This window comes from Mustela lutreola, chromosome 3 (genome assembly GCF_030435805.1).
Source record: "Mustela lutreola isolate mMusLut2 chromosome 3, mMusLut2.pri, whole genome shotgun sequence".
In the NCBI taxonomy this organism is placed as follows: Eukaryota; Metazoa; Chordata; class Mammalia; order Carnivora; family Mustelidae; genus Mustela; species Mustela lutreola.
In genome coordinates this window covers 55,639,068-55,665,020 of record NC_081292.1, presented here as the reverse complement: position 1 = coordinate 55,665,020, position 25,953 = coordinate 55,639,068, and the positions used below count along the sequence as shown (strand labels likewise).

At 34.7% G+C, this 25,953-nt stretch overlaps 2 protein-coding genes across 2 annotated transcripts in view; one reads left to right on the top strand and one right to left on the bottom strand.

Annotated features, from left to right (window-relative positions):
* ZC2HC1A (zinc finger C2HC-type containing 1A) overlaps nt 1–3,072 on the top strand; it is a 52,729-nt gene extending 49,657 nt beyond the window's left edge. Inside the window, exon 9 of the mRNA XM_059166165.1 lies at nt 3,027–3,072. Coding sequence (XP_059022148.1) covers nt 3,027–3,057 — 31 coding nt within the window. The 3' untranslated portion in view covers nt 3,058–3,072. The remainder of the gene's footprint in view (nt 1–3,026) is intronic.
* A 3,459-nt stretch (nt 3,073–6,531) lies between these two features.
* Nucleotides 6,532–25,953, bottom strand: part of IL7 (interleukin 7) — a 53,357-nt gene continuing 33,935 nt past the window's right edge. The window contains exons 3-5 of the mRNA XM_059166166.1: nt 18,876–18,956; nt 17,669–17,800; nt 6,532–15,228 (exon numbers count right to left, since the gene is read on the bottom strand). Of these exons, the coding sequence (XP_059022149.1) occupies nt 15,109–15,228; nt 17,669–17,800; nt 18,876–18,956 (333 nt within the window). The 3' untranslated portion in view covers nt 6,532–15,108. The remainder of the gene's footprint in view (nt 15,229–17,668; nt 17,801–18,875; nt 18,957–25,953) is intronic.

Below are 25,953 nucleotides of genomic sequence, written 5' to 3'. Positions count from 1 at the left end.
TTTCTCTTTCTTCCCCTTTGTTCTTTTGTTTAATTTCTTAAATTCCCCATACAAGTGAAATCCTATGGTACTCGTCTTTCTCTGACTGACTTCTTTTGCTGATCATTGTACTTCGTGCATGTTGTTGCAAATGAAAAGATTGAGAGTGACATCTATTTAAATAAGTTAAGTAAGTTGTTAGACCAACTAATATGAGATACACAAAACTAGAACTTTAACTTATACTTACTTGACACTTTAAAACTTTATACTTAAAATATTAAAAAGACTTTACGTGTTCTTTATTCTCTGATATGTTAGGGATCGAGAGCAATAAATAAGATGTGATTAAGTCCTTGCTGTAAAGTTGATGTAACTTATTGGGAGAAGCTGATATATACACAGACAATTACAACTTAGGACAAAAAGGAGGATTCATTTTCATGAAATTTTGTTATAAAGTACCAACAAAATACCGCTGAAATGTTGAAGGTAGATCTTCTTATCACACGTTATACAGCTGCTTTTTTTTTTCCTGCTTTTTTTCTTTTCGTCCCTGTCCCAGTGCTTAGGAGGAAGCCTGGGAGAATGGGAGTGAGAGCTGCGCTTTCTGCACCTTGCTGGGGAAAAGGCAAGGGTAGTAGAAAGGGTGTGTGTGCAATGGGGTCCATTGGAATGTAAAGTGTGAACTACTTGGGACTGTCCTGAGGATTGAGGAAAAATGATGCTGAGTAAAAATTACTAATTCCACCTGTTCATCTCACTTCATATAACTCTCCACTCTCCTTGTCCTTTTTATCTCTGCTCAAATACTTGTTTTACACCTATTTTGAATTTGTATGGATAAGGTTGGAGATTGCCAGTAGTTCTGAGTAGTGGTGCATATGCTTAACAATGAAATGCTGATTTTCATTCAGCAAATCAACAATCTTAAATTATATTAAAACTGAAAACTGTCATAGTGCACCTTATCCACTAATGGTGGAAATAAAAATTGATAATACTTTATGAAAAGTTGACTAATTTTATTTTAAAAGCCTTTAAAATAGTCATGCCTCATAACTTAGTAATTTTGTTTCCAAGGTACATACCGTTTCTTGAGAAAGTAATCTGAAATACAGAAAAATACTTATGCAGACCATGTTTAATAGGACTGTTATTTGTTGTGATAAAAATGAAACCATTTGGCTGACCTATAAACACAGAGAACACACTGAGTAGGGGGATGGGCAAAATGGGGAAAGGGGAGTGGGAGATTTAGGCCTCCAGTTAGGAAATGAGTAAGTCATGGGAATATAAGGTACAGCATATGGAATATAGTCAGTGATGTTGTGTTGCACGGTAACAGACGGTAGCTACACTTGCAGTGAACATAGCATAATGGATAGAGAAGTTGAATCACTATGTTGTAAACCTAAAACTAATGGAATATTGTGTGTCACCATATGTAAATAAAAAATAATCTATTTTAAATCACAAAATTTCATTTAGTAAGTTAATGACTAAACTGCTTATTTTAAAAGTTTTTATTTATTTATTTGACTGAGAGAGAAATTACAAGTAGGCTGAGAGGCAGACAGAGAGAGGAGGAAGCAGACTCCCTGCTAAGCAGAGACCCCGATGCGGGGCTAGATCCCAGGACCCTGAGATCATGACCTGAGCCAAAGGCAGAGGCCCAACCCACTGAGCCACCCAGGTGCATAAAAGGCCCATTGAAATCACAAAAACATTTAGTAAGTTAATAACTAAAGTGCTTTTAAATAATTTTTAATGGTATAACAAGGTTCTGTTTTATCACTAAGACAACTAGTCTAATACATATGTAAAGAATGGCACAGATAAAGTCTCGAAATATATTCCTCAGTATATTATATTTTTTCTACTAGAAGGATATTTTATTTTATATTTTCTTTATATTTTTACACTATCAATTTTTAAATGAATATATAATAATCTTTAAGAAAGTGAGGGTTATGTTTCCAAAATCACTTGCATGTAGTAGTAGTAGTAGTAGTAGTAGTTTGTTTAAAATCACTAACTCATCTTCAGTTACTTTGTAGCTAGGTATAATTTTAATGAGATTATTTTTCCTGAATTTCATGCAAAGGATATTCTAATATAGGTCCTTCCCCCTTCCTAATTGCTTATTACATATATGATTTGAAGAGTCCATGGTATGCAAGTAAATTTTTACTTCCAAAACATAGAAATAAGACCATTTTATTGTTGAGTTGGAGGGGGATACATATGTATATCTGAAATATTTCCATCTGTTTTCACATATTTACCTATTATCCTTATCTTTTAAACTTTAAAAATGTTTAACGTTATCTTCTTATTTTCTTGTAGTTATTTTAGTCGAGGAAAATAATTTTAGAATCAGTAAGTTTTAAAAATTTTTGCTAATATTTCCAAACTTCTGTTCCTTCTGGGGAAAACGCATATGAGCCGCACAAGAAACCTCTGAAATTTTTTATTTTAAACCTTAATTCCTCAAGGGTGATTCTCTTTGGAAACATGCTATCCAATTAACTATTAATTTGAAAATTTAAAACAATAGGCTTGGTTTTTTTTAGCATGTCTCACTACAGATAAAATCCAAACTCCATTTGGATGAGCAGCATGTACGCTAGACCAGCTCTTTATCCTCGGTGAGGCACTATGTTCACATGGTCTCCCCTTGGTCAACACTGGCGTCGTTCTCCCTCTTGTTTCCATAGAACGGTTCTATCTCACTGATGCCATTACCAGAAAACCTGTATGAAGAGGAGGGGCAGTTATTCATGGCCTTAAATACTTTACTATAGTTTACGTAGAAAACATCAAACAATACTAGGAATTAAAACCTGTCCCAAGTCCTACCTAGTAGTGAGCGATTTTGATCTATTTTAAATCTAAATTTTGTTACTGTCGAATGGGCATTTGTTAAACATTTGTGGTTAGCATCTTTTGGAAATTCTCCTCTGTGTGTGGTGAGTTTTTGATTTTGAATCCCACTGCCTCAAGAAGATCATAACCAGAGTTTAGTTTTCCATCCTTTCTTGCAGATGGGGAGTAGTCCTGTCACCTGACGACTGAACAGACTTGGATTCTAAAACAAGCAAAGTGAAGAAGCAGCCATAGAAGCAGCAGCATCTGTTGTTGGGGAGGAGGGGGCAGAGGGAGGAGTGGGGAGTTGGAGGGTTGGCGAAGTTTGCTGGAGAGGCATGAGCTTCAAAGGTGGCAGTGGCAGAGTCCAGGTGTGCTTTGTGCCCTGTGGTAGCACTTGGTCTGACTTTCCTCCTCTGGAGCAGCCTGTCAGTCTAAATTGGGTCTTGTTTCCAGTTATAGAGCCGCCAGCATTGATTATCTGGCTCTCCTAGAGATTCTGTGAATTGCTCAACAAATTTTGATAGATATTTTTTTGCTTAAACTAACTGGACTGAGATTTGTTATTTATACTTAAAAATTCTCCAGTGGTAAAATTTGACCTGACCTCATGCTTCCCTTTTATAATGGCCATGGTAATGGGAAAACTGCTTACAATCATATTCTACAGGAGGGAATCTTGAACATATTGAATCAAGATGCCTTTCCTTATCCCAGTTATGGTAGCAAATAATCACAAACTGAATTTTTTTTTTCAGGAAGATAGAAACCATTTTATTTATTTATTTTTATTTAAATTCAGTTAGCCAACATATAGTATACCATTAGTTTTTGATGTAGTGGTCAACAATTCATTAGTTGCTATAACACCCAGTCCTCATCACATCACGTGCCCTCCTTAATGCCCATCCCCCAGTTGCCCCATCCACCCCCCCACCTCCCTTTCCACAGCCCTCAGTTTGTTTCCTGGAGTCAAGAGTCTCTCATGGCGCAAACCGAATTTTAAGAAATATGCTATAATCATAATTACACCTATTGAGCAGGGCTACTTTGAGGATTATCAGAAATGTGCCTAAAATCTCTGTGCGATGTTTGACACTTAACAGGCTATCAGTAAAATGGCAACAATATTTAGTAGTAGTAATAATTTTGGATATATGTGTATGTTCATGTTCATCAAATTTTTTAATTCCTATGATGTGCCAGGCACTGTTCTACATGCAGTGAATGAGGCAGTTGAAAATCTGCGTCCCTTTAAAGTTCACATTCTAGTGGAGGAATACGAAAACATACTAGATAAATTAGTAAACATTTATTATTAGAATGTGACAATAGCTATCGAGTAAAATAAAGTGGGGAAGAGGTGGTTAGAGACCGTAGGAGAGTGGAAGTGGGTTGCAATTTTAAATACGGTACTTCAGGGATGATTTCATCAAGAAAGTGGTATTTGAGCACAGACCTGAAAGAGGAATGAGGCATGAATGTTCATCTCTGTTGTATAGTGCACTGCTTATTGGATTGTTCCCCCTAATGTTCGGTGTTTTCTGTTAAAAAGAATATTCAGTATGGTTGAAGCAGATGGGTGGAAAAGAGAGTAAAGGGTATTTTATGCAGAGGGTGAAAAGGGCAAAGGCTCTGAGGTGGGAGCGCAGTACCTACCTCTAGAATGGTTTGAGCAAGGAAGAGATTAGAAAATTAAGTCAGGTAATGCAGCAGCCAGACTGTGTTTGCTTTGGAGGCCACTAAAATGATTTTACTCAGTCAGATAGGAATCAGGGAATGACATGATCTGGCTTCAACATACAATCTGTATATGTTCTTTGGCCTCTAAATTAGTGTGAAATAAAAGGCAAGAGGAAATAGCTGTTGCCATTTCACCCCAAAGTGTCTGTGTATATTGATCAAATTAAGTACTCTAAACACAGCGCTCAGAAAAATGTCACATACTAGAGTGTAGATTGATATTTGATTATGTATAATTTAGATTGAAACAAACTGAGACTTTTCAACCCCACCTGAGTGTAACAAAAGGAAAGGTATCCCCATTTCTCCAGATTGCCATCCCATTCCCTAATCTTCCACGCATTAGCAGTAAAACCCTCATTTTTTTTTTTTTTTATTGACAATTACTCTGTCTCATTTAGGGAGGCAGAGGTTAGTGATTAATTCTACTTTCTGAGTTTCATACCTAATATTCATAAACTTGTCTTTCATTCTTATTTCCTTATTCATCATTGTAGAATAAACTGGCTAGAACCTTCAAAAGTAAGGGACAGATATTCTAAATTACATTGAAAAAGAGGTTTAATATAAGATGCATGTGAATTAAAAATGGAAGGCCATTAGGTGCTGAGGCAGCTCCAATAATTAATTGGTTTACCTGCCAGCCTGTATTCTTCTCAGAGCTCATTTGTACATTCTCTCTTGTCTGTCTTCTTCACTCACTGCTGTGTATCTTTTTTGCTCTCCTATTCATTCAACTTGTCAGTATCCAGCTGAATTAAACCTCACAACTTTCTCTTACTCATACTCATTTTGGCCAAATTTATTTAGAATTGTGGTTCAAGTTTCTGACACAGAGCACCTGAATTACTTCATCTTTTCAGGCTACATGACCTACATCACAGATCATTCATTAGTCAGTCTATCAATTAGTTGTACTTAGGGCTGATTCCCTTTACTCCCTTCTCATGAGCTGGGATAGAGGTATGAGTTCACATGCCAAAGAACAGAGCCACTTAGAAGAAATCTTGGATGTTGGAGAACTCCTTACATGAACAATGGACATCACAGAGAATGATTGACTAGAAAACAAGGATTTGTTTATATTTCTAATAACTTCAAATGAGCAAATCTGAAAACTGAAATGAAAGTATTTTATGTAGAAATGTATCAATAACTATTAGTATTAATTTAGGGCATATATTCTCAATGGCAGTGGAGAGATAAAGCCCTGGGAAATATATAGCCAAAATTTAGTGAAGTTGGAGTGTTGGATAGTTTTAAAAGGCTAATTCATTATGCCTGTTACTTTCATAATACAAACATTAGAAAGTAATGCTTAACAAAATTTCTGCTGGTGGGGCTATGCTGAAAGTAAATTAAGAACTTAAAAAAATGAGAGTTTAAGTTCTGCATTCAGGGAAAGACATGACCTCTCTTGCAGATGACATGACAGTCTATGTAGAAAATCTCAAGGAATATATATCCCTTGAGATATATGTGTATGTGTGTATATATATATATATATATATATATATAACTAGAACTGATAAGTTTAGGTTTAAGAAGATCTTAGGATACAAGGAAAATATAAAAAAATAAATCTTTCTTATCTGCCAGTGATGAATAGCAGAATTTGAGCTTTAAATACCATTTACAGTAGCATGTGGGCATGGACACACACACACACACACACACACACACGTAAATAGTTATACATAAAGCTAACAAAATTTATGTATGCTGAAAACTCAAACACTGATGAAAGAATTCAAAAGATTTAAATAGAAAATATAGTGTTATTAATGCAAAGAATAAACATGGTGAAGATGTCAGTTCTCTGCAATTTAATCTATAGGCTCAATGCAAACTGAGTCAAAATTTCAGCAAGCTTTTTTTGGTATTACAGGCTGAATTTAAAATGTATATGGAAAATCAAAAGAACTACAACAGCCAAAACAGTTCTGGAAAAAATTCTGAAGATTTATTCTACCCAATTCCTAGATGTAAAGCTATAGTAAACAAGTCAATGTGGTATTTGGAGAAAAGGTAGATACGGATCATTGGAACAGAACAGAGCATCCTTAGGTTCAGACAAATATGACAAATTGAGTTACAAAGGGGCAAAGACAATTCAATTGACAAAGTACAGTTGACCCTTGAACACCACAGGTTTGAATTGCATGTGTGCACTTATACATGGATTATTTTATTTATAAATATTATAAATGTATTTCCCTTATGATTTTCTTAACATTTTCTTTTCTCTCAATTTATTAGAAGATTACAGGGTATATGAAGAGCTATATTAAAAAATTAAAAAAGATTACAGGATATAATACATATAACATACACAATATATGTTAATCTAACTGTTACTGGTAAGGCTTTCCGTAGCAGTAGGCCATGTTGTTCAAAGGCCAACTGCATAGAGTCTTTTTAACAAATGGTACTAGAAGAACTAAATGTCCATATGCCAAAAAAAAAAAAAAAAAAAAAAAAAAAGCAACTGTGATACACACCTTATATTAAAAAATAACCCTAAATGAGTCATGGACCTAAACTGCAACATGTAAAATTATGAAACTTCTAGAACATTGGTTTCAACTTTTTTCCCGAGACACTTTGGCAATGTCTGCAGACATTTTTGATTATCACTACTTGGGGGAGGATGGTGCTGGCATTTAGTGGGTACAGACCACATTCCACAATGAATAGCCCCCCACCCCCACAACAAGGAGAACTAATTTCTTGGTTTGGATAAATGTACCATGGTTATGTAAGATGTCAGCCTTAGCGGAAACTTGTAAAGGGTATACAAGACCACTCTGTACTATCTTTGCAGGTCTTCCAGATATCTGAAATTATTTCAAATATTTAAGTAATCTGTAAGTAATCTCTAAAAAAAATTGTGATAAGCTTCAAAGGTAGAAATTAGCAAACTCACATCCATCTCTCACATGGTAGCACCTGGTAGGTTATTGAGTTACTTACTGAGATCAGCAATGAAGGCACAAATGAAAGAATCCTCAACTCTACCTGGTAAGTGAGGGAAGGTTTCAGAAAGGAAGAAAGCCTTAGACTAGGTCTTAAGGCAAAGAAATACATCAGCAAGCAAGAGCAGTAAATCCTGAATTGTAAATGTTGCCACTTCTCTTAATTTTCATCATGTAAAATATAGATAGAAAATTGATTCACTTTGGTGGGGCACCTGGGTGGCTCAGTTGATTGGGTATCTAACTCTTCATCTTGGTTCAGGTCTTGAGCTCAGGGTCGTGAGTTCAAGCTCCACTTAAAAAAACTGATTCACTTTGAGAATAAGGTCCTAAAGTGTATCTAACCTCCCTCACTTGGAAAGTTTTTCCTATACAGAAAGAATGCACTTCTTTCTTACCATTTTGTATGGAGAGGATGTAAAACAAGCAAGCGAAAGTAAATCCCAGGTTATTCCCAAACCAAAGTAACTATTTTGCATCTTTCTCAAATACTAAATAATTCATGAATCTAGGTGCATACATATATTTTAATATGGAGATTTTAAAAACTGTTGGAATTGATTATCAATGTACCTACCTATTTTATTTCTCTTGTCCTATAATACTTCTACAGATTCTATTATTCTATTATTCTAGTCTATTATTATTCTAATGTAATTTTTGATATTAATACGCTGGTTTAATGCAATTTGTCTTTACTTATTAACCATGATATATCTGGATTTTCCCATTAAGAGCTGGAGGGAACACAAAAGATCATACACTCTTTCAGGAGAAAACATAAATAGAATTATGTAAATAATAGTTATATTTAAGATAAAATATTAAGATGAATCTGATCAGATAATAATGCATGATACAGATAATTAAGTGCTAGGAAACTAAAGGAAGAAATAGTAACATTATACAGAATTATCATGGAAGCCACAGAAATTGAGGAGAAAGAAACTGAGATGCCCTTGAAGTTTGAGCAGGATCTGGAAAGAATTTGGAAGAACTTTCTAAGCAGTAAGAACATAATAACTAAAGACATGACGATTGCATGGACAGAGTACCATAAAGATTATCTGACTTAGAGATTCTGGAGAAGTGTTTTCAGTAGATTTGATGAAATATCCTTTATAAGCTGGCTATCAATGGAAGTATGAAGTAAGACAAAGAAACTTTTCTAGTTTTAATAGAACTATTTTATCCTGAAAGGAGTATTTCCTTCAACAGATTCCTTGAAAGCCTATTTTAAAAGACCCTTAACTGAGTCCCTTTGTATAATTCAATATTCCCTGAAGTACATTTAGGTAATGGTTTTTACATAAAACTAGCATTCTCTAGTCAAATTTTGAAAATGTTGTGTTAGTGTTAAAACTTAAAAAAAAAAACAAAAACACTGTATGAGCTTACACAGCCTTTAATAATATACTTGTATAAACTATGACTCTCCAAAAGAAATTTATCTGACCTGAGAACATGGAATACTCCCTCTTTTTCTTTTTCCTTTTTTCATTTCTTCTCCTCCTGCCCCCACTTTTTGCTTTATCCTCTTTGTCTCATTGGCTTATTTTTTTGTAGCGTTGTTGAGGATTAGGGTTTCTTGGAACAAACTTTAGAAAATGCTGATTTAAAGCCTCCACATACATATGTGAAAGAAAACATTCACTGAAATAAAACAAGTCTTTAATTGGGGAGTAGAAATAATAAAACTATAATATCCAAGTTCATTATTAATTAGCCTGCCTGTGTCTATTTACCTTGCCTAGTAGGTACGAAACAAAGAAAGCAAATACAAACACGAATGCATGGCTATTTTTTCCCTCAAGTATTTGACACAACCAGATATGCTGAATGCTGTTTTGAGCATAAATTTTCTCTAAAATTCAGATCTATCATAAACAAATGAAAATCAAGGAAGACAATTTTGATAACCTTCAGCAAGCATTTAAAAATATTGTTCCTTATTTTACCATAATCTCAGAATGTTTTTTCAACACTTGTTAGGGATGTTTTAGACTGCCTTTAAGGAAACACTTTCAAGGACAGTTTTAAGAGTTTACCTTTAGAAATGTGAAGTTCCCTCATTTCTATAGCTAATGGTTTACCAACAGTGCTAGTTCATCAGGGTGGAGGTGAATCACACAGCTGACCATGTTTTATGGTAGAGGAAGCACAGTTACTTGGAAAAGTCCCTCTGAAGACAGGGTTTGGTGAGGAATCGTCTGCTCCAAAAAATATTCGTCAGCTCCCTTTTCTGGAGTTAATACAAAAATCAAACAGAAAACATACTTGATTCAAAGCCTTGTGAATGGAGCAACCCGTGAACTCCATACAACTTTCTTTTATTTATTTATTTGTTTGTTTGTTTGTTTTAAATTTATTTATTTTCAGAAAAACAGTATTCATTATTTTTTCACCACACCCAGTGCTCCATGCAATCCGTGCCCTCTATAATACCCACCTGGTACCCCAACCTCCCACACCCCCGCCACTTCAAACCCCTCAGATAGTTTTTCAGAGTCCATAGTCTCTCATGATTCACCTCCCCTTCCAATTTCCCCCAACTCCCTTCTCTCTAACACCCCTTGTCCTCCATGATATTTGTTATGCTCCACAAATAAGTGGAGCATAACATATGATAATTGACTCTCTCTGCTTGACTTATTTCACTCAGCATAATCTCTTCCAGTCCCATCCATGTTGCTACAAAAGTTGGGTATTCATCCTTTCTGATGGAGGCATAATACTCCATAGTGTATATGGACCACATCTTCCTTATCCATTCGTCCGTTGAAGGGCATCTTGGTTCTTTCCACAGTTTGGCGACCATGGCCATTGCAGCTATAAACATTGGGGTACAGATGGCCCTTCTTTTCACGACATCTGTATCTTTGGGGTAAATACCCAGGAGTGCAATTGCAGGGTCATAGGGAAGTTCTATTTTTAATTTCTTGAGGAATCTCCACACTGTTTTCCAAAGAGGCTGCACCAACTTGCATTCCCATCAACAGTGTAAGAGGGTTCCCATTTCTCCACATCCTCTCCAACACATGTTGATTGGAGAAGTCTCTGTTCATATCTTCTGCCCATTTTTTGATATGTTTGCCTGTTTTGTGTGTGTTGAGTTTGAGGAGTTCATTATAGATCCTGGATATCAACCTTTTGTCTGTACTGTCATTTGCAAATACCTTCTCCCATTCCGTGGGTTGCCTCTTTGTTTTGTTGACTGTTTCCTTTGCTGTGCAGAAGCTTTTGATTTTGATGAAGTCCCAAAAGTTTATTTTTGCTTTTGTTTCCTTTGCCTTTGGAGACAAATCTTGAAAGAAGTTGCTGTGGCTGGTATCGAAGAGATTACTGCCTATGTTCTCTTCTAGGATTCTGATGGATTCCTGTCTCATGTTGAGGTCTTTTATCCATTTTGAGTTTATCTTTGTGTATGGTGTAAGAGAATGGTCAAGTTTCATTCTTCTACATATAGCTGTCCAGTTTTCCCAGCACCATTTATTGAAGAGACTGTCTTTTTTCCACTGTATATTTTCTCCTGTTTTGTCGAAGATTAATTGACCATAGAGTTGAGGGTCCATATCTGGGCTCTCTACTCTGTTCCACTGGTCTATGTGTCTGTTTTTATACCAGTACAATGCTGCCTTGGTGATCACAGCTTTGTAATAAAGCTTGAAATCAGGTAACGTGATGCCCCCAGCTTTATTTTTGTTTTCAACATTTCCTTAGCGATTCGGGGTCTCTTCTGATTCCATACAAATTTTTGGATTATTTGCTCCAGCTCTTTGAAGAATACCGGTGAATTTTTATCGGAATGGCATTAAAAGTATAGATTGCTCTAGGCAGTATAGACATTTTAACAATGATTATTCTTCCAATCCAAGAGGATGGAATGGTCTTCCATCTTTTTGTGTCTTCTTCAATTTCTTTCATGAGTGTTCTGTAGTTCCTCGAGTACAGATCCTTTACCTCCTGGTTAGGTTTATTCCCAGGTATCTTATGGTTCTTGGTGCTATAGTAAATGGAATCAATTCTCTAAATTCCCTTTCTGTATTTTCATTGTTAGTGTATAAGAAAGCCACTGATTTCTGTACATTGACTTTGTATCCTGCCACATTGCTGAATTGCTGTATGAGTTCTAGTAGTTTGGGGGTGGAGTCTTTTGGGTTTTCCATATATAAAGAATCATGTCATCTGTGAAGAGAGAGTTTGACTTCTTCATTACCAATTTGGATACCTTTTATTTCTTTTTGTTGTCTGATTGCTGTTGCTAGGACTTCTAATACTATGTTGAACAAGAGTGGTGAAAGTGGGCATCCTTGTCTTGTTCCTGATCTCAACGGGAAGGCTGCAAGCTTTTTCGCATTGAGGATGATATTTGCAGTGGGTCTTTCGTAGATAGATTTGATGAGGTTCAGGAATGTTCCCTCTATCCCTATACTTTGAAGTGTTTTAATCAGGAACGGATGCTGGATTTTGTCAAATGCTTTTTCTGCATCAATTGAGAGGACCACGTGGTTCTTCTCTCTTCTCATATTAATTTGTTGTATCACATTGATTGATTTGCGAATGTTGAACCATCCTTGTAGCCCTGGGATGAATCCCACCTGATCATGGTGGATAATCTTTTTAATGTGCTGTTGGATCCTGTTGGCTAGGATCTTGTTGAGAATCTTAGCATCCATATTCATTAGTGATATTGGTCTAAAATTCTCCTTTTTGGTAGGGTCTTTGCCTGGTTTGGGGCAGGAAGTTTTCCTTCTGCTTCAATTTTTTGAAACAGCTTCAGGAGAATAGGTATTATTTCTTTGAAGGTTTGGTAGAATTCCCCAGGGAATCCATCAGGTCCTGGGCTCTTGCTTTTTGGGAGATTTTTGATCACTGCTTCAATCTCGTTATTAGATATTGGTCTATTCAGGTTGTCGATTTCTTCCTGGTTCAATTTTGGTAGTTCATAGTTTTCCAGGAATGCATCCATTTCATCTAGGTTGCTAAGCTTATTGGCATATAACTGTTGATAATAACTTCTGATGATTGTTTCTACTTCCTTGGTGTTAGTTGTGATCTCTCCCTTTTCATTCATCATTTTATGAATTTGGGCTTTCTCTCTTTTCTTTTGGATTAGTGTGGCCAATGGTTTATTGATCTTATTGATTCTTTCAAAAAACCAGCTTCTAGTTTCATTGATACGTTCTACTGTATCTCTGGTTTCTACCTCATTGATCTCAGCTCTAATCTTGATGATTTCCCTTCTTATGTGGGAGTTGGTTTGGTTTGTTGTTGATTCTCCAGTTCTTTAAGGTGTAGAGACAGCTGGTGTATTTTGGATTTTTCAATTTTTTTGAGGGAGGCTTGGATGGCTATGTATTTCCCCCTTAGGACCGCCTTTGCTGTATCCCATAGGTTTTGGACAGAAGTGTCTTCATTCTCGTTGGTTTCCATGAATTGTTTCAGTTCTTCTTTGATCTCCTGGTTGATCCAAGCATTCTTAAGCAAGGTGTTCTTTAGCTTCCAGGTGTTTGAGTTCCTTCTGAACTTTTCCTTTTGATTGAGCTCCACTTTCAAAGCATTGTGATCTGAAAATATGCAGGGAATAATCTCAGTCTTTTGGTATCGGTTGAGTCCTGATTTGAGACCCAGTATGTGTTCTACGCTTGAGAAGGTTCCATGTGCACTTGAGAAGAATGAGTATTCTGTTGTTTTAGGGTGGAATGTTCTGTATATATCCATGAGGTCCATCTGGTCCTATGTGTCATTCAATGCCCCTGTTTCTTTATTGATTTTCTGCTTCGATGATCTGTCTATTTCTGAGAGAGGCGTGTTAAGATCTTCTATTAATGTATTCATATCAATATGATTATCTTGATTAACAGTTTTCTTATGCTCCCATATTGGGGGAATAGATATTTACAATTGTTAGATCATCTTGGTAGATAGTCCCTTAAAGAATGATGTAGTTTCCTTCTGTATCTTTGACTACGGTCTTCAGTTTAAAATCTAATTTATCTGATATGAGAAGATTACAGGGTATATGAAGAGCTATATTAAAAAATTAAAAAAGATTACAGGATATAATACGTATAACATACAAAATATATGTTAATCAACTGTTACTGGTAAGGCTTTCCGTAACCATACAACCTTCTATAGAATTCTACACAGCTGTCTGCACCCGTGAGGGTGAAGGGCATAGGGGTTAGGGAGAGTGACACGTCCACACAAACTGAGAGGATGGTCTTTACCACCACACAGTGAGGGCGATACCTGGGCATCACCTGAAGCTCATATCAAGCCAGTCAGCACTTTATTAGGGGCTGGTGAAGGTGTGCAAGAGCAGGAAGGATGTGAGTTGAGCCGACTGGTGACTGCGGTAGGACTCTGACCTGTCTCCACTAAAGTTTTGATTTCCCTTTATAAGTAAGTGAGGACCATTGACAGACCTTCTAAAATGGATCTGGTATATACAAAAGTTTCTTTTAAAAGATTAAAATTTAACATAGAAAGTAATGTTCCTGTTCTTATATAGTTTTGGTCTCATGTGCATTCTGAGTAATAAGGTTTAAAGTCACATATTCAATGACAGAGCTCAAATAGTAGTACAGTATTAAAAATCTTGTCTTAAAAATCCTTCAAAATTCATGAAGTGAATCTGACAGTGTTATTACATAGGTCATTTATTATCAAAGGAGAAATGTTATCCAAAGCCAGCAATTTGTTTGTAATATGTATGAAAATATTTTTATATAATACATATAGTGTCAAAATTAAATATACATTCCATTAATTAAAAGGTCAACATATATTATTCTGTTAAAAATATACTTCCCAAATTGCAAACTCATTTAGAAAAACTTTATTACACATAAATGACAAAAGTAACTCAGCATTATGGTTTGGCATCCTTAGAACAGGTGACTTTCTATTTTGTGAAATCATTCTTTATGGTCATCTTAAAACATTTGCTATACCATTAATGAAGGCACTGTCTTATGCATTCAAGTTTAATTACATGTCTTAATCTCACTGAAGTATCTTGGACTCCATACTGCTTCTTTAGCCCTTACTCTCATTGGCATTACCCACATTTGTTAACTCTGAAACATTTCCAGCACAGAAGACAACAATTTCCACTCTTCTTGTAGCATGCTGGTGCACAAAATTATTTGGATAATAAAGCAATGTTAATTTTTAATTCCTGCAACCTTTATATACTTCACAGATTTTACATGTCTTCTTCTGGAATTTTAAGACAGTTTTTAGAAGTATTATTGCCTTTAATACCTTACTTGGATTGTCTTGCAAAAAATCACAGAATTAATACTGATTGCTCTATGTCCAAAAACATATGAAGGTTTATCGATTGCAGCATTTGGTTTACACTGTTTACATCCATCTTCTAGTACTACGGTATGAATTACTCAATTGCTCTAATCCGCTTTTACCAGGATGCATTCTGTAACTTCTAGGGTCCTCTACCCCCCATTATGAGCAGATATATTCTTGAAGGATACAAGTGAAGTTCATATGTCTTTATATTGCCACTCCATATTTTTCAATGTTCTTTAGAGCCCCTCAAAATTTTATTCCAACAAGTTTTTATTTTTTGTAGTAGTATCCCTAGGGAACACAAGCTCTTCTGTTTTCTCTGTTCCTTTACAGATTTATTGTCTTCCTAGAAAAAGATATTAAAACAAATTTTAAAATTATATTGAAAAAAATACACATTTTCAAGTGTTCAAACTTTAATTTCCATCATGTTAGGTTATGCTGAAGGTTTGCTAACTAACCAGGATGGCTACTTTCTTCATACACTTGTTTTCTAGTTTATGTGCTCCTATAGAAGTGGTTTGCTCATGTCTTTTGTTCATTACCTATTGATGTGCTCATTTTGTTGCTTTATTAAAAAAAAAAATGGTGCTCTGATATTTCCCCTCGCCTCTTTCATTTTAAAGTAGTGGCTTTAAGGGTCACCTGGGTGGCTCAGTTGGTTAAGTGTCTGACTCTTGATTTTGGCTCAGGTCATGATCTGAGGGATGTGAGATGGAGCCCTGCATGGAGCTCAGGCACTGCATGTGGTGCCTGCTTAGGATTCTCTCCTCCACCTCCTACCTCCGCACACTGTCTCTCTCTCTCTCAAATAAATAAATAAAACTCTAAAAAAAAAAAAATTAAACAGCGGCTTTAAAAACTGTAGCTTAAAGGAATCCAATTTCTAAGGGGTACATCCCATCTCCTTTTATTAACAATATAATGATTGTTTTCAAAATGAACCATAGAAAAGGAAAAAAAATTCGAAGGGAAACATAAAGGAATTAAGTTGAATAAAAAGCTGATGAAGAAAGAAAATTATACAATTATTCTCACCAAGTTTTTAGTGGGTTGGACTTCACCCTGGGAAGGTAGCTTTATTCCTTCCTTAAAAACAAAGTCACTTTGATAATATTGAATATTAATTGTCTATTGCTCCTTTTATTAATGTCTGCTAAATTTTATTTTGTTTTATTTTCACGGCTAAATTTTAAATTGCTGTCAAATTCATCTAATCTATTAGAGAATCTTCAGTTTTGATAGTATGGAAGAATAATTTCATTTAGAAATAGAATATCAGGAAAAAGGAAAAAGCAAGACAGGTTATTTTTCCTTTTTCTTTTTAACAATTTAGGATGTTTATTTTTAAATTTTTTTATTTCAAGTTTTTATTTAAATTCAAGTTAGTTAACATGTATGGTAAAATTGGTTTCAGGTGTAAAATTTAGAGATTCATCTCTTATGGATTTATAGAAAAGAGAACAATAGAAATTGGTAGGAGAAGAATAAATGAAATAAGATGGAATTGGGAGGGAGACAAACCATAAGTGACTCTTAATCTCACAAAACAAACTGAGGGCTGCTGGGGGGAGGGGTTGAGGAGAAGGGGGGTGGGGTTATGGACATTGGGGAGGGTATGTGCTTTGGTGAGTGCTGTGAAGTGTGTAAATCTGGCGATTCACAGACCTGTACCCCTGGGGATAAAAATATATGTTTATAAAAAATTTAAAAATTAAAAAAAAAAGAAATTTCATATAGAAGACTAACATAAGTAAGGGGTCAAAACTGGAAATAAACTTGGTGAATCCAAAACACCAAGAAGAGACTGGCTTGCATCAAGTAGATAATATAATGATAAATGAAGTGGTTCACATTCTATCATCTTTATTTTCATTGCTCTCAATAAGGCTTAAGGATAATCTTACCATCTTACCGCCTGTGGACAACTATAGGTATTAAAAAATAAGAACACATAGGAACACTTTTATGTCATGAAAATGTTAAAAATTTCTTTTTAAGAAATCATAAGAAACCTTTTGGCTTTTCTGGCCATTGGTAAAAATTTATGAAGAGGAGGATAGTGGTAATAATAATATATCATTTATTGAAACCTTTCTAGTACTAAGCACTTTACATGAATTATGCCAATTAATTAACCCTGTCATCATCCTGTAATGTAGATATTATATTTTTCTCCATTTTGCAGATAAAGAAACTGTGGCCTAGTATCAAGATTGTGTCTTCCAAATTTTGTTTTATTGCTTATATTTCATAACCACTAGAAGATAAGTAGGGAAAATTAGCCCTATACTTAACAAAATGATTGAAGCAAAAAAATTTTAAAAATTGGACATATATGTATTTATATATATATATATATATATATATATATATATATTAACATGTGAAGTTTTAACATACAAAGATATTAAATGCTTTTGATTATCTGTTTTATTGGCTATGAGTTCTTATAAATGTGTACATCTATGGACAAAAATTATTAATGAGTTTTAGAGGTAAAAATTCACCATTCCCACCCAAGTTAATGACATTAACCTCCGCCAACATTATTATAGCAATGATGTATGCACTTCCTTATTTTTACTCCGCTTCTGTAAACTATTTGCCCTAGCAAAGAATAGGTGCTTTCCTAGTTAAGACTTTCCTCTTCTAGAGTTGAGTAAATATATTTCAACTTTAAGTGATGATAAACAGAATTCTATGATACCAGATATGATCACCAGAGAATTATAGTATCCTATCACAGGACTAGTTGATATTTTTGTTCAAAGTAAACAACTTACCTTGGGGGTACAGTTCAACAATTGTAATGTGCCCTGTGAAACTCTTAATAAGTGGAGATTGAAATCCTCACTGTCATTCACTTTCACAAACTGCTTCAACTTGTGAGCAGCACGATATAAAAATATACCTTCCTATTACAGAAAAAAAAATCAGAAGGGTTGTGGTTCAAACAAAATATTAAAAAATGATAAGCTTTTATAAGGAGCCTAAAGCCAGAAAGGTATTGCCAAATAATGCCCCACCTCCGCCCCAGATTTCTATTCCGGTTAATCACATGACTGACAAGTAACTAGACTAAAACTGTTTAGCTCCTAAGTGACAATCTGGAGTGCCTAGAATTTGCCTTAATGATTATTTGTCTTTTTGAAGTCTCCTTTCTTCATAATATAAATTTATGATCTTATCACTTATGGATGAACCTATAACAGCATTATTCCATTTTAAATGAGTCAACCAAAGGAGAGGGCTTCGGGAGGTGACAATAGTGGAAGGTATGTGGTTTCTCTTCTTATTATTTTTGTACCTGTTGAGTTATGGATGAATAGCTGGCAATTAGAAAAAAAAAAAGGTCCATTTTTCACCTCAAACAAGCCTTTCAAATATTTAAAGTAAGAAATTAGAATAAAAAGAATTTATGAATATATAATGTGATACTATGAGGTTAACTCAGCTACTGTGAGTTTAAAAAAGACTGAATATCATACTAGTTTCTGTAGAAGGAACTAATACAAAATTTGGTTGTAAGTTTTGTAAATTGTAGTATTGCACCAACCAGAAGCAGTCGTTGTTTGAAGATAAGCAAATATTGAAGGAAGAAATTTCAAAGGCCTAAAAGTAAATTATTCCCATGACTTATGTTTGTGTGTGTGTGCAAGCAGTCACTCTAACAAGGATTTTCCTGCACAAAAATGTCACAAATAAGGGAAGTGTATCTTTGAATTCAGCAGTTCTAGCATTTTCCAAAGTGAAAACTGAAATGCTAAAATAGAAAAAAAAATTTACTGAATAAACATAGGATTTTTTATAAAATCAAGGTATAAAAGAAGACCATAGTATAATTTAATAGGTCAGTGAGAATTATCTGGTTAAAATGAAAAGATTATGTTATTAATATAATCAATATAATTATCTAATACTTAACAAATAATACAAACTTCTATAAAATCAAGTTTAAATGACATATAAATCCCAAAAAATTATTATTACCTTATTATCATCACATGCATGTTTTTTTAAAACTTTAGGTTCATTGCTCGGGCAATTGGTACGATTTTTTATCATGGTGTCCTGTAAAGAGTAATTATATAATAGTATGGTTAAATTGGGGACTTTTCTAATATGTAGCAATTTTAAAAACAACGTTATAATACTTGCTTTTAATATGTGCATTTTAAGGAAAATAACTTCAGCATGGCTCAGCTGACTAGGCATAAAGAATAGTTTTCTACAGTTAAAGAATAAACCAGTATAGACACAAACCCTCACATATTTAGAGCTTCCCCAGACTCCCTAATTTAATCCCAGAAGTCACTGTGAGATTCTGGTTCATTGGGGAAATAGAAGTGCCTATTTTAGAAGTTATACTATGTAGACAAAGCACAATAAATTCTGAAATCATAATGTTGAGATGCATTTAAGAGGTTCTCCAGTCCAATTTCCTGCCACTACAAAACAGCAACAAAAAGAATTTACATAAGAATAAGAGAAAACCTCTTGACAGAGAGAGTGAAGCTGAAATTTATTTTGCAGCATTTTTACTAACCCAATTTGTCTAGGATGCTTGAGATAGAACTTTGCTAATAAACAATGGGATTGACTGTGTGTGTATTGTTATGTAGGAGTAGGAAGGCAGACAAGCCATGTTAATTTTTCATTTCTAAGGAATGTAGTAGTAGAAGGTGGGGATTACCCAAATCAGGAATTTAGTTGAGGTATTAGGAAGAATTTCCTAAGGATTCGGATTCTCTTATACACAGGATTAGACTGGTTTTGTCAAGCAAACTAGCAATTCTATGCTATCAGAGCTTCCAGAAGTACTTGAAGCAATCACAGCCTGTATGTTGTCACTAAAGAAACAGGGTAAGTGGAGTAATGGCAAGCTTTAGTCTTGGGGTTCTAGTCTTCACCTGCCTTTCAGAAAAATGTGCATTACCCTGGTCACCAGTGAAAAGTATGAATGGTCTCTGGGTTTATCCTGACTTTAATTGTATTTACTATCTGCTTTATGTAGGAATGAGTGTGTGAACATTCATTTAACCACTGGACACTTACTATCAGTCAGTGTGCACGGTCCCTACTAAGCCCGAGGAGTAAAAGAAACAGTTTCAGTTTCTTGTGCCATTTGATATAAAGGGAAGATATTGCATCATCCCTTGGACACTTTTCTATCACTTCTTACCTTTGTAAAAGTATGCTTTGTAAACAAAATATTTGTTAGTACCAACCTCCCCAGTCATACTGCAAATATCTTAGGTGCAAATGGATATATTTTCCTGTAACTAACTTCATGTTGCTATTATACACACTCCTGAAGAGGTAGTGAAGAATTAACATTTTCCTATTAAATTATCTTCCTATGGATTTCCATTTAACTTCAAAAAACCCCAATAAATCATATATACATTTCTCTCTGATAAAACATGGAGTATTTCATTTTTGCTGTGCCATTACTAAAAAAAATAAGAGAGACTCTTAACTTTAGAGAACAAATTGAGGGTTGATAGAGGGAGGTGGGCAGGCGATGGGATAAATGGGTGATGGGCATTAAGGCATCATACACTTGTGATAAGTACTGGATGTTTTATTAAGTGATGAATCACTAAATTCCAAGACTGCAACTAATATTACACTGTATGCTAGCTGAAATTTAAATAAAAATATGAAACATTAGGAAAAAAAGAAGATAGACAAATGTGCATGTTTTCCAATTTATCAAAATTATTATACAAAAATACATCACAGAATTAGCACTCATTTCTTGGATCATTTTAACAAATTGCATGGCACACAAATATATGAAAAACCACTTGGTTAAGCCCTTGTTCCAATGAGTTTAAAAACGACTCATTTATATGTAGTCATATGTTGTTATATGTATGTACAACATAAGAAAGATAATATTATGCCAGTTGGTTTGTTTGCTAAATGTATGCTGTTTGCTACAGTGTATATATATATATATATATATACTGTTTGCTACAGTATATAAAGATTTATTCTACACTAAAAGATTGACTCCTATAGAGGTAATAATTATTGGCTTCAGTGTTTTTTATGAATATGTTAACAGGTATATGAGTGCCAATTACAGTTAGTTTCTGAAACTGTTTTTATTCAAGCCTGGTGAGAAGGATGGCTCAGACTAAGGTTAATAGAATCACAGAGTTGAAGAGAACCTTAGATATCCATCTCTTGAGTCACTTTACTTGATTTACTTTACCAATAATAATTTCTTATAAGCATCATGACATGTTTGAAGATTTCATCATATTTAATAAGGATATGGAAAATCAAAAGAGAAAAGCCAGGATCACAATGACTGCGAACTGCAATATTTTCCAGTATAAAACATGGTGTTAAAAAAAAAAACAAAAAACATGGTGTTACATAAATTGCTCTAAAAATACATAACATCCTTTCAATCTGTAGACTTAACATGTCTTTCATTTCAGTATAGATTTCTTCTTTGAATTTTTTCTGTTACACCTTTAACAGTATCTTCTTCAGAAACACTAATTGTGTTTACAATGGATTTTCTATTTCATCTTTTCTTTTTATATGTTTGTCTTTGATTTTTTTAAAATTTCATATTTTGTGGTTTTCTCTACCATGTCTTCCATGTGCCTGTTCTAACAGGGCACTTATTTATGGTTTTCATTTTATTCTCTATTTTTCCCCTAAATCCAAAGAGCTCACCTTCATTTTCTCTGTTATCTCTTCTCCTCACACTGTATTATTTTTTAGATTTTTTTACTTCAGTTTCTTAGGGAGTGTTATGAAGAAAAATTTGACATTTTCTACTGCTTTCATAGGTAATTGATCTTTGATCTGAATTCTTCATTTTCCTTATCTATGTATTCATTTGCTTATTTACATGTTCATTTGCCCATTTCTTTTGGTAGTATCAATGCATAGTTTTTAAAAATTTTCTGGTTTTATATACATATATATATATATATATTTTTGTTTTTTTTAGATTTTATTTATTTATTTGACAGAGAGAGATGACAAGCAGGCAGAGAGGCAGGCAGAGAGAGAGGAGGAAGCAGGTTCCCTGCTGAGCAAAGAGCCTGATGCGGGGCTCGATCCCAGGACCCTGAGATCATGACCTAAGCCGAAGGCAGCGGCTTAACCCACTGAGCCACCCAGGCGCCCCAAGGTTATATATATTTTTAAATTTAAAATCAATTAATTAACATATAGTGTATTATTAGTTTCAGAGAGAGTTCAGTGATTCATCAGTTGTATGTAACACCCAATGCTCAATATACATCATGTGCCCTCCTTAATGCCCATCACCCTGTTACCCCATCCCCCCACCGACCTCCCCTCCAGCAACCCTCAGTTTGTTTCCTATGGTTAAGAGTCTTTTTTGGTTTGTCTCTCTGGTTACATCTTGTTTTATTTTTCCCTCCCTTCCTTTGTGCTCCTTTTTTTTTTAAATTCCACATATGAGTGAAATCATATGATAGTTGTCTTTCTTTGATTGACTTATTTCACTCAGCATAATACCCTCTAGTTCAATCCACATCATTGTAAATGGCAAGATTTCATTATTTTGTACAGCTGAGTAATACTACACACACACACACACACACACACACACACACACACACAGACACCACATACCACATCTTCTTTATCCATTCATTTATCTGTAAATATCTGGGCTCTTTCTATAATTTGGCTATTGTGGACATTGCTGCTATAAACATTGGGGGTATAGATGTTATTTTTTGGTTATCTTTTGAAGGGATGCTAAACTAAATTAGATAATATTTTCAGCCAATATTCAACTCTTCCCTCTACCCCATCAGAGGATATATCTGTTTCCTAGGGCTGCTGTGGCAAATTACCAAAGTTTAAACAGAAGTTTATTTAGTCACAGTTCTGCATGCCAGAAATCTGAAAGGAAGGGATCAGTTGGAGAATCTAGGGGAGAATCCATTTGTTTGCTTCTTCTTTCTTCTGTTGGCTACCATCATTTTTTGGTGTTTCTTGGCTTGTGGCCACATGGTTTCAGTCTCTGTCTGAAATTCTATCACCTTCTTCGCTATGTGTCTGTCATGTCTCCCTCTGCCTTTTTCTCTCTTTTTTTCCTTCCAAGTTTTTATTTAAATTCCAGTTAGTTAACATACAATGTAATATTAGTTTCAGGTGCATAATTTTGTGATTCAACACTTACATGCAATACCTGTTGCTGATCACAAGTGCCCTCCTTTATCTCTGTCACATATTTAACCCATCCCCCCTCCTGCCCACCTCAGTTTGGTAAACATCAGTTTGCTCACTAAACTTAAATGTCTGTTTCCTGGTTTGCCTCTTTTTCCCCTCTATGTTCATTTGTTTTGTTTCTTAAATTCCACATATGAGTGAAATAATATGGTATTTATCTTTCTCTGACTTATTTTGCTTAGCATGATACTCCCTAGCTCCATCCACATCATTGCAAATGGCAAGATCTCGTTTGTTTTCATAGCTGAATAATAATTCTATGTGTGTATGTGTCTTCTTTATCCATTTATCAGTCAATGGACATTGGGGCTCTTTCCATAATTTGGCCATATTTTTTAATTTTTTAAAAGATTTTATTTGTTTATTTGAGAGAGAGAGAATGAGCACGAGAGAGGGGAGAGTCAGAGGGAGAAGCAGATTCCCCACTGAGTAGGAAGTCCAATGGAAGACTTGATCCTGGGACTCCAGGATCATGACCTGAGGTGAAGGCAGTCACCCAACCAACTTAGCCACCCTGGAGCCCTTGGCTATTGTTGATAATGCTGCCGTAAATATCAGGGTGCATGTATCCTTTCGAATCAGTATCTTTATATCCTTTGTGTAAATACCTAGTAGTGCAAAGTGGGACTTTTTTTTGAAGAACCTCCATACTGTTTTCTAGAGTGGCTACACCAGTTTGCATTCCCACCCCTAGCTTTCTTTTACAAAGACACTTGTGATGGCCATTTTGCTCAAGCATAAGACATAATCTTGTGTCAAAATTCTTAATAACATCTGTAAAGACTCCTCTTCCCTATGAATTTCTAAAGATTTGAACCTGATATCTGTTAAGTGACCTATAGCCTCCTTTGGAGAATATTTCCATGACTGTTGGTATTGAGTTTGACCAAAAGACCATGCTTTGGATAGTGGCTATTTGCAAACTGGACAACAGCAGAGGTTTGAGATGTATTTGCCCAACTGAATTTGCCTACTTGTATTCATGTGTTTCAACATGAGGAGAATAAGCCTCTGGTAGCCATTTGTTCATTATTTATTATGACAAAATAAATTATTACAAACTTTAATAGCTTAAAACAAACATTTATTACTCTATAGTTTCTATGGTTTGGGAATTTGGGAGGCGCTTCACTAGGTACTTCTAACTCTGTGTCTTCCATGAGGCTGTGGTTAAGATGTTGGCCACATCTATAATCACTTAAGGCTTGACTGGGACTAGAGGATCCACTTTCAAAAGGCAAGATTGTTGCAAATGGCAAAATTTCATTCTTCTTTTATGGATGAGTAATATTTCATTATATATGTGTGTGTGTGTATGTACACCCTCCCCCCTCATATTCTTTATCCATTTTTCAGTCAATAGATATTTGGGTTCTTTTCATAATTTGGCTATTGCTGATAATGTTTCTATAAGCATTGGGTTGCATGTATCCCTTTGAATTAGTATTTTTGTATTCTTTGGGTAAGTACCTAGTAGGGAAATTGCTGGGTCATAGGATATCTCTATTTTTAACTTTTTGAGGAACCTCCATACTGTTTTCCATAGTGGTTGAACCAGTAAGTATTCACCAAGAATGCAAAAGAGTTCCCATTTCTCTGCATCCTTGCCAACACCTGTTGTTTCTTGTGTTGTTGATTTTAGCCAGTAATATCTCACATTGTGGTTTTGATTTGTATTTCCCTGATGACCAAATGGTGTTGGGAAGACTGGACAGCAACATGGAAACAAATGAAACTGGACCACTTTCTTACAAAATACACAAAAATAAATTTAAAATGGTTGAAAGACCTAAAATTGAGACAGGAAACCATCAGAACCCTAGAGGAGAACACAGGCAGTAACCTCTTTGACATCGGCTGTAATAACTTAATAGATATGTCTCTGGAGGCAAGGGAAACAAAAAGAAGAATAAACTATAGGGACTTCATCAAAATAAAAACCTCTTGCGCAGTGAAGGAAATTATCAACAAAACTAAAAGGCAACTTATAGAATGTGAAAAGATATTTGCAAATGACATACCTGATAAAGGCTTAATACAAAAGTGTATAGAGAACTTACAAACTCAACACCCAAAAAATGAATAATCCAGTTAAAATATGAGAAGACATGAAGAGACATTTTTTCATAGAAGATATACAAATGGCCAATAGACTTATGAAATGATGCTCAACATCAGTGGTAATGACTTTTTAAATAAATAACAAAGGAATGATTCATGAGAGAAATAATTGATAATATGGATTTCATTAAAATAAAAACTTCAAAACACATACATATACATACATATTTTCCCTGATTATAGTAATTATAGTAGCACTATCTATATTAATATATGTACATAATGTAATATATAATGTATGTAATATATAATATAGTAACACTGTATATAGTATAATTACATTTATATTATATTATATTATATTATATTATATTGACACATACATACACCTATCCTTTGAAAACAAAGTTTGCAAAGTAAACTTTTTAGAGACTGGTTTCTTAGGGTTGTTAAGATAGATAGGGAATCAACAGAAGATTAATATGTTATCATCTAATGACTACATCTATGATTAGCCTTGTAGCCATGGTAACTAGTTAAAAATCTAAGTGTTTCTAAATGAGGTCTTTCCACCCAGAGTGATTTTTATTTAGATAAGATGAATACCAACGTAGGAGTACAACATTATTTTGCCACACAAAGTTGCATCAAGTGGCTCAGCATACATTCCAATCCTGCCTTACCCATATGGATGCCCCAGACATTTCTTTTTAGTTGAGATGTAATTGGCATGTAACATTAGTTTCAGGCATACAACAATGATTCAGCA